Source organism: Knufia obscura, assembly GCF_036327395.1.
Source record: "Knufia obscura strain CCFEE 5817 isolate CBS 148926 chromosome Unknown scaffold_1, whole genome shotgun sequence".
Taxonomy (NCBI): domain Eukaryota; kingdom Fungi; phylum Ascomycota; class Eurotiomycetes; order Chaetothyriales; family Trichomeriaceae; genus Knufia; species Knufia obscura.
The window spans coordinates 883,744-897,104 of NW_027042687.1; the positions used below are offsets into that span (position 1 = coordinate 883,744).

General features: G+C 51.3%; 3 protein-coding genes across 3 annotated transcripts; 1 reads left to right on the forward strand and 2 right to left on the reverse strand.

The window, feature by feature from the left end:
• Nucleotides 1–294: 294 nt before the first annotated feature.
• PMZ80_000329 (uncharacterized protein) lies at nt 295–3,234 on the reverse strand (the record flags this gene model as incomplete). The annotated part of the gene is made up of 1 exon (XM_064868781.1): nt 295–3,234. The coding sequence occupies one exon, from the start codon at nt 3,232–3,234 to the stop codon at nt 295–297; it is 2,940 nt and encodes a 979-aa protein (XP_064734278.1).
• Nucleotides 3,235–3,889: 655 nt separating this feature from the next.
• On the reverse strand, nt 3,890–8,380 carry PMZ80_000330 (uncharacterized protein; the record flags this gene model as incomplete). The annotated part of the gene is made up of 1 exon (XM_064868782.1): nt 3,890–8,380. One exon carries the CDS (start codon nt 8,378–8,380, stop codon nt 3,890–3,892), a length of 4,491 nt encoding a protein of 1,496 aa, XP_064734279.1.
• A 3,287-nt stretch (nt 8,381–11,667) lies between these two features.
• Nucleotides 11,668–12,491, forward strand: PMZ80_000331 (uncharacterized protein; the record flags this gene model as incomplete). The annotated part of the gene is made up of 3 exons (XM_064868783.1): nt 11,668–12,005; nt 12,055–12,165; nt 12,218–12,491. 3 exons carry the CDS (start codon nt 11,668–11,670, stop codon nt 12,489–12,491), a joined length of 723 nt encoding a protein of 240 aa, XP_064734280.1.
• Nucleotides 12,492–13,361: the final 870 nt, after the last annotated feature.

Sequence of the window (13,361 nt, forward strand, 5' to 3'; positions counted from 1 at the left end):
CTCTTGATACAGTCATCGTCATGTGTAATAGCGAGGTGCTAGGGACAGGTGAAGATTGCGTGAGGTACTTATAACGATATTTGAGGTAGCTGAGGCAGGCGCGGATCAAGGACTTCTGCCTAAGTAGACACGTGACACGGCTAACGAGGAATAGGAATTCGCGTACGGAGTAGGGTAGAGTGCCGCTCGATAACTGCAAGAGTCGATATTCGATCTCTGCCAAAAGGATGTAGGATCTAGCCAATTCAACGTATACCGATAAGCAGTCGTTCAAGCACCTGACCAAACCAACCATCAATTCTTCCCAACTTTCGCCTTTTCCTTCTGCCTATCACTTCTCATACTCTTACTCCAATTCTTCGGCTTGAACGGCTTAGGCACATAATTCTTCGGCAACAACCCTTCCTCCCTCATGCGATGGATATACGCAGCGGTGACATGCCCATCTTGCGTGAAGTCGCTTTGAGTGTCGTTGTCAAATCCTGGTATAGGTGAGTACTTCCGCTGCAGTTGCCGAGGTGGTGACGGCGAGAATATACTTGACGATAACGAAGATGATGGTGGCGATTGCTGGTTGTGTTGATCATCTGCGAAATCTCGAACTTGGGTTGTGGCATTCTTGCTCATTCGGCTTGCTCGCGGGGTTTGATAGTCGTCACGTTGATCGCTCGCAGGTTGTGATGACGATGGAAGGGCGATGACCTCAAGATTAGCATCTCGCTGGGAGCGCGTCGTGGCATTGGTAACGACGGGCGATGACTGAGTAGTCTCACGACGTATCAATGAGCTGCGAGGACGCAGCTTCTGCGTAGGCGTTTGTGTGACTTCGTTCTCTCCTACAATGTCCTCAGAGCCTGGTAACCCACCGTCCATGCTTTTCTTCGGTGTTGCCGCTTTCCATGTAGAAGGATCAAGATCAAGGTCGTCTTCGTCTCCAGATTCCACGAGACGTATTTCGCCTTCTGCATTCAACTCTCCATCCTGAACGTGCTGCTGGAATTGACTTAGCCGAGCAGGCACCGAGCTTGAATCTTTGATTGTGATACTCTCGACCTCGGGCTCGCGATGTACCAGGAATGAGTTCGGGGCGGATGAAGTAGGAAAAAAGAAGCCCTGAGTGGAAGGAGCTTGTGTGGATACTTGCGAAGGATGTGGTATGGACGCTGGGTGAACGCTTTTCTGCGTGGGTATTGGTGGTGGAGGCAGTAACGGGCTCGACGACGACGACAAGCGCAGGTAGTCATTCGTGTCATTCAGAGGTACTTTCGTGATTCTAACACGATCAGTGGCCTTGTTGGGAGAGCGGACTTTTGCCGCAAGTAGCGGTAAGGACTCAGTTGATGACCCTAGCACTCGCGGTTGCAATGTGCGGAGAGGACTTGTGGTTACAAGCCGTGGTGCAGGCAACGGTGAAAGCTTCGGAGGCGAAGCAGGCATGCTAGCTCGTGATAGTCTCCTCGGTGCAGAAGATGGTGTTTTTCCTTCAGCAGGAGCAGTTGTTGCTCGATGTCTATCCTCATTCAACCCTGGCACAGGCGATGAGACTCGATTGTGTAAGCTCTTAACGAACTGAGTGTCGTTCGCGACAGGGGAGCCGAAATCCGAGAGCTCGTCTGAGGAGACTTTGTCAAGCTCCGGTATCATGTTTACCAGCCCTTGATGCAGTGGCGTTCCCTCATGGACACTTGCCGCATTACTTCTTGACTTAGCTTCAACATTCACTGCGGCTGTCGGTGTAGACACTGGAGCTGCATGGTCCGATTTCGTAACCTCAGGCGATGAAGCGTCGGTCAGGCCAAAGATGGTAGATATGTCAGGCAGAGACTTTTGGGTATCTATCTCAGCTCGGGGTGTAGACTCATGGATGGATGGAGCATCGGATTGACTCTTAGATAACTGTGTCGGGGTCTTGGCTTGAGATTGCGAAGCTCTAGTCCTCTGGGCCTGCTTTGGTTTTGTCTGCGGTGTTCCTTTGTCCCTTCGAGGAGAAGATGTAGCCTGCACTGACCAGACGTCCTGCTGGGAGTCTTCTACTCGGTTCGAACGAGGTAGTAACGCTCTGGGAGGGACTTTCAGAACACATATCTTACGAGGAGGCGAGTGCTTTTGAGGAGACTTGACCGGCTTGCTCGTCTTAGCCACTTTCGATGGGGTTTTCTGGATGTTCTTGTCCAGCTCTGCCAAAGGTCGTCGTCTGTTCGATCTAGTCTGGCGAGTACGAGACAGGGTTTCAGGCGTTTGACTCGAGGGTATCCTATCTCTGTCCTTCGTCGGCGTAACAGGTTGGGCCATCATAACTGCCAACCGTGAGGTAGGATCCAACGAGGGTTCGGTAAAGTCGGTCGAATCCTGTACTACCAATACAGGTCTTCCTGTTGAATCGATATGTGGCCGACGTCCTCTCGAAGCCGGTTGCGATACAGTCTCTTCTCGGCCAGCATTCGAAGAAGTTCCAGAAGCGGTGGCTGAAGCTAATCTACCTGACCTGCGTCGATTCTCTTGGCCTTGGTTGCTCTCATCGATATGCACTTTCCTTCTCTTGCGAGGTTGATGGTCTTGATACTCTTCTTGGTCCTCTGAACTTTTCACCTTCTCTGCCTTCTTCGCAGCTGTCGTAGTCCGCGCTGACTTCTTAGGCCGGGATCTGGGTTTACCCATTGTGGTTGGTGGTTGCGGCTGATCATCCTGAGCACCATCAAAAGCAGGCACGGGAGGCCGTCTGCCAGCATTCTCTACCAGCGGTGTCCCGATCATATGGTCATCCAAAAGATTGGTCGCCTCGGCTGTCAGAGGATCGAAAAAGTCCATCTGTGTGAGTGTCGAATCTCTCTTCTTCAGCCTCCTGCGAGCAGGTCGCACCTCTGGCTGGCCAATTGGCTCCATCTCAGTTTGTTCAAGTCCATCATCGTCTTCAAGCGAGGAGCTTTTGACGACATTCATCTGGGTTAACGTCGAGTCTCTCTTCTTCAACCGTTGGCGGCCGGACCCTACATGAGCCTGGCCAGTGGCTGGTCCTATCGGCTCCAGCGGCGTTGAATCGAGTTCATCGCCATCCTCGAACGAAGGACTGTTGACAAAGTCAATCTGTGTAAGCGTCTGCTGGCCGACTGTGCGTCGCCTGGATGTGCTTGCAGCGGATACGTCATCGCTGATTCTCGCTCGCTTTCGTGGCGCTGGCGTGGTAGTGGTTCTACGCCTTTTCGTGCTCGTAATTGTCCATCGGGAGTCGGCCATCGCCAATTGGCATCATGAATTGTGTAAGAATGCTGGCAAGTCCTTGCGAAGAAGTAGAGCGGGCAGGGCTGGTGGAGGAAGATCCGATCAATCAACCATGGCGGAGAAAGTACGCGTTAAGACGCGCTAGTCAAGACGCGAAATTTGTGTCACGTGATTGACGCGATCCGCTGTAAATGTGCAAGAATCCTGGATGCATGCTGTAGCGAGCACAGAGAGAAATGACTGAGTATTGAATGGGCGTTCTTCTTTGTCCAGGCCACACTGTGAGTGCTGCTGCCAAACTCTACATATGTATCTTTTGCGTCAACTTGGGCATGATCAATACGTTGCCCGTGTTCACGAGACTAGGTCGATATGCGCCTTTGCATCAACTGATAACCATATCGTCCTCCAGGGAAGGGATACCCTTGTGACTGCACTCTGTCCACGAAGGTTCATAACGCCATCGGTCTCGAAGGACATAACGTGTATATCCGTGTGGTTGGTCTAATGATGCAATGCTTCTATATGCCTGCGAATCGAAGGCATCGAGCACGGTACAGAACTGGCTTCCACACCAAAAACAGTCTCCTTCCTCCTTGCTCGTACTCCAGAGAATGCTAGATGAATAGTCCTGACAAGATCCGGTCATTATTGCTTTTCATAACTTGTTTCATGATTCGTCTTCAATCGCTGTTATCGTGCTATGCTGGTGTGATGCTGTAGGTGTGTGGCTGTCATCAGGAGACACGTCACCTCTTTGGGCTCCCTGGGCCTCTTCTTGCATTCTTGATGCTTCACTTGTTGGGTTTTTCCCGCTTGGATGTGTATCGGTGAATGGATCATCGCTTTGCTTGCGTGGTTCAAACCAACCACCTTGTTCCCACTTGCCGGCCTGGTATAAACACTTCTCTCGTGCTTCATTGTCGACCATGCCCTTGAGCAATTGATCTACACGCTTGAAGTCAACCGGCTTCAATATCCAGCCATCAAAGCCGGTAGCAATATATTTGTCTTTTTCTCTCTCCACCAGTGACGCTGAGACGGCGAATATAGGTACGCGTCCGTTCAGGGCAGCTCGACTCGAATGACAAGCTCCTGACTGAGTTTTCTCGAATGATCTTATCATCTTGGTAGAACTAAACCCATCCACGATCGGCATTTGTAAGTCCATCAGGATAGCATCAAACGTGTTCGCATGCTCCCCAAACGCCGAAGAACACTCTTCGCCGTTCACAGTCATGTATGCTCTGTGCCCGAGCTTCTCCAGCCGTTTCTTCATAATTTTGCTATTGATCGGATCGTCTTCGGCAACGAGTACGGAGAAGTTTCCTGCTCTTGATGTCTCGATGGGCGACTCCTGATCGATAGCAGCAGGACTTTGCACTTGTGGCGCCAATATCTGCTCAAACCTCACTTTTTGGGGAGCCCTCTCGGAGGACTTCTCCGGACTGTCGAACTCGGGTACCCTAACAGGTTTCAGAGGGGTACCAGAACCTTGAATGTTGTGTTGACCAGGTTTATTCTTCGTGGCAGTCTGGAAATCTTTCGTCGAACCTATCGATACCGCTTTCTGAAGCGGTGCATTGGTAAGAGAGCTCTTGTCGGCCGCACTCTGTGACCTAATAAGTTTGGGCTTGCTTCTCTTGTCCGCTGATGGAGAGTTTTGCGAAAATTCCGATGTGAACAGAGGCTCTTGAATGGCGTCGATCAACCTGTCCGCGTCGCTACGGTTGCTATGCGTACTTCCTCCACTCTTGCCGCTTCTCATGCTGTCAGCGCTCTGTTTGCGGCTGACAGGAGGTGGTGTGGGGCGTACTGAGGATGAATCGCTGCGCTTGATGAGCTCAACTTCACCCGGGTTATTTTGACCCTTATTCGCGACAGGCGGGGAAGGTAACGCGGCTGGCGTGGTACCTTCAATACGTGGAGGTGCCGCCTTAGGCAGCTCGAACCCCAGGACAATTATGAATTTTGAGCCCTTGCCTTCCTCTGTCCTGAGCCGCAATTGGCCATTCATATTTCGGACGGTGCGTGCCACCACAGCCAAGCCAAGTCCAAGTGCTTTTCGCACAGCAGCTTCGTTACGGTCCGAAGGTCCCTGCTCCAGCAGATTCTGCGCGGTCGCTTCCTCTTGATAAGACACTTCTTCTAATTCCTGGAACAAAGCATCGACCTTCTCGGAGCTCATGCCACTTCCTGTGTCCTCAACTGAGATTTCAACCTCGAATTTCCCATCTTTGGGTTCCTCTTCCACTTCCTTTGCGCAGACTGCAACACTGCCCTGTGCGGTGTGCTGTACAGCGTTCGCAATCAAGTTCGACACTATCTGGCGTACTCGTCTATGATCTCCAAGTACTTGCTGCGGAAGCTTGGAATCGATGTCTACGGAGTATCCGATGTTTTTGCGTTTCGCATCGCCAACGAACGGATCGGTGGCTTCGCGTAAAGTATCATGGAGCTGAAAAGCTTCTTCCTTGACAAGACTGTTGTGCTCCTCGGTTTTAGTGAGGTCCAGCAGGTCATTGATGACGTATACCAGCGATTTCGAAGCTGAATGCGATCTGGCCAGATTATCTCTTGTGTCTTGGTCCAGGCTTCCTTCGAGGGCAATCTCGAGATAATTGATGATTGCGTTGAGAGGTGTGCGCACTTCGTGCGCCGAGTTAGCCAATAGAAGACGAGTGAGGTTGCTGTTCTGCAGCGCGGCCTCCTTCTGCCGCCAAACGTCAATGAATTTCCCATATACCAAACACAACACAGACGCGGTCTCGATCTCTTCTTCCGTCCAGTCTCGACACCTCCCGACGATCACCTCACTCCACTGCTTGAAGCTTTTCCGAGGTTCCAGATAACCTTCTGTCCCTTCCTTGACAAACTTTTCATATGGGTTGCCTGCCCATTTGACTTCCTGCAGGACTCCTTTTCTGAAGAACGCAATGAAATCATTACCCCCGGTAGAGAGCGGTACGTAAAGCAAACCAGCCACATGTTTGAGACCTGGCCTGTAACGGAAGTCGGGGAAATCTGCGTTTATGTCTTGCGAGGTGTATACCGAATTCAACCGCTTCATACGTAGGAACTCAACCATTGCAAGAATCTCATGTAAGTGACCGGCAGAATTGCCCATTACCTTTGTTTCATCGCGTATCGATAGGGCACCGACATCAGCATCGAATAGCTGTAATAGGTCCTCCGACGAAGCGATGATATATCCTGAAGGGTTCTGCGCGGATGGTACAGTGTTGATGAGCTTTCTAGCTTGCAGTCGAGAAGCATAAGACAAGCGCTCAATGTTTCTCGATGCTGTATCGCCGACCAACCGGCACATCTTCCGGATCGGAAATGATACCCGCATGCCTCTCGAGCCATACGTGTGACAAGCTATGAGACCCCAGAGCTCGTTGAAGGCATTGATCGAAATTGACATGGAAGATCGTACCGCCATGTTCGCGAGGTATTTAATATGGATGGGCGACATCGCTCGGAGGTAGGCATGTGTAAGATCGAGCGGCTTCTCCAAGTCTTCGACTGTTCTGCAAACTAACCGAGCTGTCTCTTGATCACGATCGTACAATAGACGTACTTTGTTCAGCTTGTACATCTCGCGGGCTTGCTTAGGAATATCAGATGCTGGGAAATTGAGACCTTTGTAGAGATCTTTCGTTGCCCGAGGGTCAAGAAGTTCCGCAACGACCCGTCCATTCCATGCATGATCAAACTGGTATATCATGACACGATGGAAGCCAGTCAGTTCCTTCACAACACCTATGAGTACTTTCAAGAAGACAGGTAGAGATGGCGCATTTGCGAGCTGCTCCTGGACTTGCGACATGATGTTGAACACTTCCATTGCTGCCGCTTCCCCTCGCTTTTTTCTTGCGCTTCTGAGCACTCTAAGTGGCTTGCTGATGTTAACGGTGCTCTCAGCGAACTCTTCTGCAGTTGGAGCGCTACCTAAAGTATCCTCTGCCTGCTCCGGGGTGACCTCATCAGCCGGCACCAATGGGTTGGCGGCATCGTCCTCCAACTCGAACTCACAGATCACTGTCTCCTTGTCCATAGCGCAGAGATGCATAGCGCACCACATTTTGCGGGTTCGATGTTGCGGCGGCCTTATCGAGATCATGAACACCTCGGGTCCATTAGACACCACATCCGCCGCATCCTCATCTCGTATGAAGTCCAGGTGGTCCAGAAGATTGTCGGCTTGTTCGTCCGAAAAGACATCCAGAAAGTTGTCCAACTTGAATAACTGTTGAGGCGTATAGCCGATAATACGACCGGAGTTCTCGCTTACCACATGAACGACAAGTTTTCCATTCTCTTCCTTAAAAGCAAGTAGCAAGCCAAAGCCCTGTACGGCTCCAGGTATGTGTATCGGTTCGTCCTCGCATCGCTGAAGTGTCTCACCATCGCGACCAGTGATGACAGCATGACCGCCATCCGTAACGACATGCTTGAAACGTGCCGTGACAAGTGGTTGCTCGTCACCTTTATCCGATCTAGCCTTACTCCCGACAGAGCCACCACCGGACCTGCTGGATGGCGCCTCTGACCTGAAGGATTTAGTAGATGCGGCATCGTCCTTGAGGATGTTCGTGATGGTATGGTGATCCACATTGGAGGGTTGTCTGTCACTGAAAGCGGAAGATCTCCTCCTCGTCTCTTCTACTGTCGACTCATTCTCGCTATTTCGTGATAGGCTGTTAGACTTCCGTCTAGGTTGTGGGCTGCCTTGAACCGTAGCCGACCCCTTATCGGCTGGCGACCGCGGTACATCGTCCGTCTGCTTATCATCATGTACAAGCCCTCTCCTAGTCGCCAACGTGCCTTCGATGCCCAGGTTCATACCGGGGTACCCGTCACTAGATTCGATTCTTGGCTGTGGTGTCGCCGTCGGGTCGATTGAAACTGCTGAACGAATGGGGAAGACTCGGTTGATAGAGCCAGGGCTCAGGACCTCCCCGCCACTCTCGTGGCCTCTGGGCGATGGGAGGTCATTCCTGCTAGATTGACCAGTAAACATACTGACGGACGACTGTCGAGGCGCCGAAGGCATCCACGCCTGCCTTTGTGATGCTCCATAGCTCTGACTATTCTGAGATGACTGTGGTCGCAATGAAGGACTCCGTGAAGCTGGACGGTGCTCGATTTCAGACATGACTATGCGGTCAGGCGAGCAGTGGCGTGCCTTTTACACGCCCGCAGTGTCTGTAAGGCTGAACTGCCTGTCAAGCAGGGCTGTGCGGCTGCCGCAGGTGTTGGGGACCGGTTCTCTTATTTCCTATGCGACCCGTGTTTCATTCATGTTTTTATGCACGCATGGCTTCAGCGATACGGCTACACCTCGAACCCCAATAGATGTTGGTCGGTTACGTTTGATTTGTGTTCTATGGTTGAGGACTCAGATACCACGGGTTGCAGATAATGGTTCGGATTGCGGTTCGGGGGCAAATTCGAGTCGGGCAATAATGGAGAAGAATCGCTTTGCTATACGCTTGTCGTGGAGGAACAATGGTCGAGTCCGGTTCGCAGGATTCCGTATTTCTGGTTGGCTGCTGCAAGCGAGTAGGAGTGAGATTATTGTTGATGTATCGATATGAGGGCGCCGAAAGTTGAGGATGGTAGACTGAGACAGCCGTGCAGCACCAGAAGGGATTGGAACCGTGGTAGTGCGCGCAATCGATGAAGTCTATTTCGACTGTTGCAGTAGCAGCCCGGCGATCATTTATTGGTGGGCTGTCGATTGCTCGATGGGCACTATCAATTCTACTGTTCTACTCTTGTTTTGGCGATGCGCGTGACCTCGAAGCTCATCAAATGCTGTCTTTACAGGTGCGCAGACCTCGAAGGACCAAAAGAATAGAATGGGAGAGCCCCTATGCACGAAGTTTGGATGTGGGATGCTCTACCAATATAAGGATGAGCCCCCAAAAGCCATCCGAGCCATCGCAGCATGACCCGAACCCGTGGCCGCTGGATGCCACAGTTAAGGACAAAATAGCTTTCGTTACGAGGAAACAGTGGAACAGCCATCCCTAAAACTCATCATAGCTGTGGCTGCTTGCAAGGATGCCGCATTGTTGCCACGATTATTGGGTCTGAAGTGCTAGGTTCTCGACCTGAGGAGAACGCCACTTAATCACACCATGTCACCTCGCATTGTTCAAATCACCTCGCAATCTACGAGTAAGTAACTTCTCAGAATCTGCGACGTTGCAAAACCTGAAAGCACGAACATCTGAACGTTCTGAGTTGAACCATGAGTACAGCAGACACGACCCGCTTATCCTTGCTTAGTAGACGCGAGAGTTTTACGCTTGTGATCACCTTCTCATGAGAGGGATCGGTGATCTACTCGAGTATCTTCCAAGCGCGACAAGTCAACCTGTAGAGCTTAAGCCAAAGTACGAGTACACGGCCGGATCGCTATTCAATATATCCTAAATATACGAGACAGGTAGCACGAGTACTCATGATACTGCGCTTCGAGCTATGAAGGTCTGGATTGTCTTACCTTCGCCGATTACAACCTGAGGTGCTTCGGTATGGTTTCAGAGTTGCAGAAATGTCCAATATCGCGGGAATCTGGCCTAAAGATCGCCGGATCGTCGCCGAGTCCACGAATTCATAATCGCGGTCGAACTCCGGACACCTTTGGTGCTAACCCAAAATATGACAGGACAACAGAAGGCTGAACGGTGGTTACCAAAACTTACGTCCAATGAATCCATTCAGCTCTATCTGGCTATATATCACTTTGCGGCATACTGAATCTATATAACATCCCAAGCTTTGGTGTGCACGAGGAGGAAAGGTCTCTGTGACGTCAAGGAAGAAAAGCACGGAGCGCACAGGTCTCGCTAGCCCCGCGCGGAGCTGAGTTCCTATTGGCTGATCTAGTGAATCCTCATACGAGCGGCTACGCTAAAATGACCAGCGGGAAATCTTTTCCGCTCTCTGAAGCACTCGGCCTCGGCGACTACCTTGGTCCAGGATATCAGGCACGATGTGCTGTGGTAGTAGGCAACTGATCGTGGCATAGCCGGATATTCGGTGTATTACAACGATGCTCGGGGCGCGTTTGACGGGGTGTTGAGAGAGGCGGATTCGTGATCGACGCTCTCTTCGGATTCAGCTTTCAGTATTGGTTGTGCCAGTAGATACTCCCTCGCCGTGGGATGTTGACAGGTCAAGAAGGGGACCGGACATAGAGACGAGCCAGTCGACACGCACCCGACAAGTGTGAATGAGCGAAGGCGAGGAGCGGACAAGCGAAGGGACGAGGGGAGCTCTGTGCGGAAACTCAAGACGACCGATCTAAGCACGAATTTTGACAGGTGAAGCGCCTCAAGGGTGGTCACATTGCTCATCCCTAGGGAGGGGTGTTACAGCAGCGGCGGCGGCTTGAGCGCCAAGGTGAGCTCGGCGCACTTTTCATTCCGCTTATCTTGCTAAGGCGGGAGATGAACCCATCTCGTGGCCGAGGACCAGATTTCGAAATAGACCCCGGCGGCATTTCTCCTTCGAAATGGGGAACCGAGTCTTCAGATTTATTGTCTACTCCTTAAGAGCTTATGGCTTAGCATTCCTTCTCCTTCTGCTCCTCCTCCTCCTCTTCTTCTTTCTCTTCGTCTTAGCTCTATCCCACAGTGTAGAATATAGGCTTCCTTTTACTAGAAGGTATAATAGCCTGCCCATCTCGATATCGAATAGCCTCACAAATCTTCTGTACTCGTCCTCACCTTCAGCGTCTTTCTAAGTTAGCGTATCAAACACATATCAAGGCTGGGAGGTGTGGGCGCCAGTTCTGGAACAACGCCCTCTCTCCCGACCCTAAGCCTCCGGTACGCGGTTCTCGCCTCTTCGACCTGTCTCTGCATCGCACTGGGGTTTGCGTACCGCACAAGAAGACACAAGGACGAACTTCAGAGGGTTCGGCCCGTATCAAGGGATGGTGGTGTGGAACGTCGGGTGCGGTCACAAAGATCAATACGAACACGAACAAATACCAGACCGCAGGCTCGGATGACGTTGCGGTCCCGAAATCTGTTATTGGTCAGGTTGGTCTTGGCGCGACTGGCGTCGCCCTTTTCAAGTTCAGAGCGTCGTAGACTTGTCCTGTTCCTGACGACTTCACTGACTAACACCTGCCAGAATACAAATACTAGGTAGGTCCTGATTTGAGGCCGCCATTGAAGCAGCCACACACTCGTCCTAGCACTCCCTCAGCCCGAACATTACATGGCTGGCTACGAGTGCGCGCGACATCGGCGTGAACACGCTTCCATAGCAAGATCCGGCGACTTCCTTCTGGCTGATGAGACAAGATCAAGCTGTCGCGATTACTTAAAGACCGTCAACCAGGTATAAATACCTTCATGTCCCCTGGGCAGATAGGTCTTCGTTCGTTCTCCATTCCACGCTCAATATCACGTATCTCTCACAATGCACCGTTTCCTTCTCTCCACCCTTTGCCTTGCAGCTTTGGCACGAAGCACTCCCCTCCCCCAAGTAAAGAAATCATGCCAGCGGTACACTCTCCCTCTCAACATTACCTCCCTAAACCTCAAATGGGCCCTCGAACCACTCGAAACCAACGAAGGCGCAGCTGCCTACAACACTCAAACAGGACGGCGCGATGCTCAGTCCGTCTTTCACCCTGTCACCCTCCCCACTACACCTGAAACAGCTATCTACACGATATCCGGGACATTCTGCCAGCCAACCAGTGGAGGGAACGGAACAGTCCTGCTAGCTACCCACGGCGGAGGATACGACAGATCGTACGCTTGCTTCCGGCCTATCAACAACCAGAAACTAATCGACAGGAAGCTACTGGCATCCCTCGATTCAACCAGAGAGCTATAGCTTTGTGGACTACGCTGTTGCGCAAGGGTACCCGATCTTCTACTATGATCGATTGGGTCTTGGCCAGTCCGAGATGTACGTCTCATGTCGCGAGCCATTGACCATCTCACTAACCACTTCCATACAGGGTATCCGGCTACGTCGCGCAATCCTCCATCCACGCCTCCATCATCAAAGAACTCATCAAACTTCTTCGCTCCGACAAATTCGGTTCCCCTGCCTCGAAGGTCGCCCTCATAGGCCACAGCATGGGAAGCGCATACTCCAATTCTGTCCTCAATTCCGATCCGGGGCTGGTCGATGCAGCGATCCTTACAGGCATCGCCTATAACATCACTAGCAAGGGCATAGCCGACCAAGCAAAGCAATCGAGACTCGCGAAGTTGCAGAATCCGTTGTAGTGGGGTGATCTGGACGGGGGCTGGACGGTCTGGGTCGACGTCTACTCGAATATCGAGAAGTGAGATTTCGATAACCTTCTCCCCACCTACGACCAATGAATGACTGACGGGACGTCCAGCTTCTTCAAGGCCCCATTCTACGATCGAGAAGTGGTTCAGTGGGCTGAGGACAATAAACAGCCTAGCGCCTTGATGGAAGGAATAAGTATTCAGATGACAAACTTCTCTTCCCCCGACTTCACCGGCCCAGTCATGGTAAGTTCTCATAGCCCGATCATTGATGTCCACCTCTAACATTTCCAGATCATGAGGTTAGTTAGATTCGCGCAAGACCAGGATCTGACTCCTTCCGATTCACTAACTCCACCTAGCGGCGAGTACGACTTTATTGTCTGTGGAGGATATTGTCCGGGAGTCTTAGAAGAGAAGACTACTGCAGTATTCCCTGCGTCAAAGAATCTAGTCACTTACGTGCAACCGGGAAGTGGACATGGTATTAATTTTGCTGTAAGATGACAAACCTTCTGTCGGTGGGTTCCTCAGAACAAGGACTAATCGGTATCAAACGAACAGTTGAACGCTACGGGGTCTTTCGAAGTCATCACGAGTTTTCTGAAAGAGAACGGGATTTAGTTGCAGACTTTGTTGACGAGTACCCTATGCATACACAGCGTATATCCATCCACTACCTGGTGATACAAAGGGTTCGCAGTCGAGCAAGGGCTTATGATTAGAACTATGGAAGGCGGAGAATGAGGAAGCCAGATTTCATACTACAAAAGCTCATTTCCGGTGCTGGCGATCTCTCAGCATAGAATATAACAGCATGGTAACACAATGACATCTGACACAAGCATGGCATATATCTAT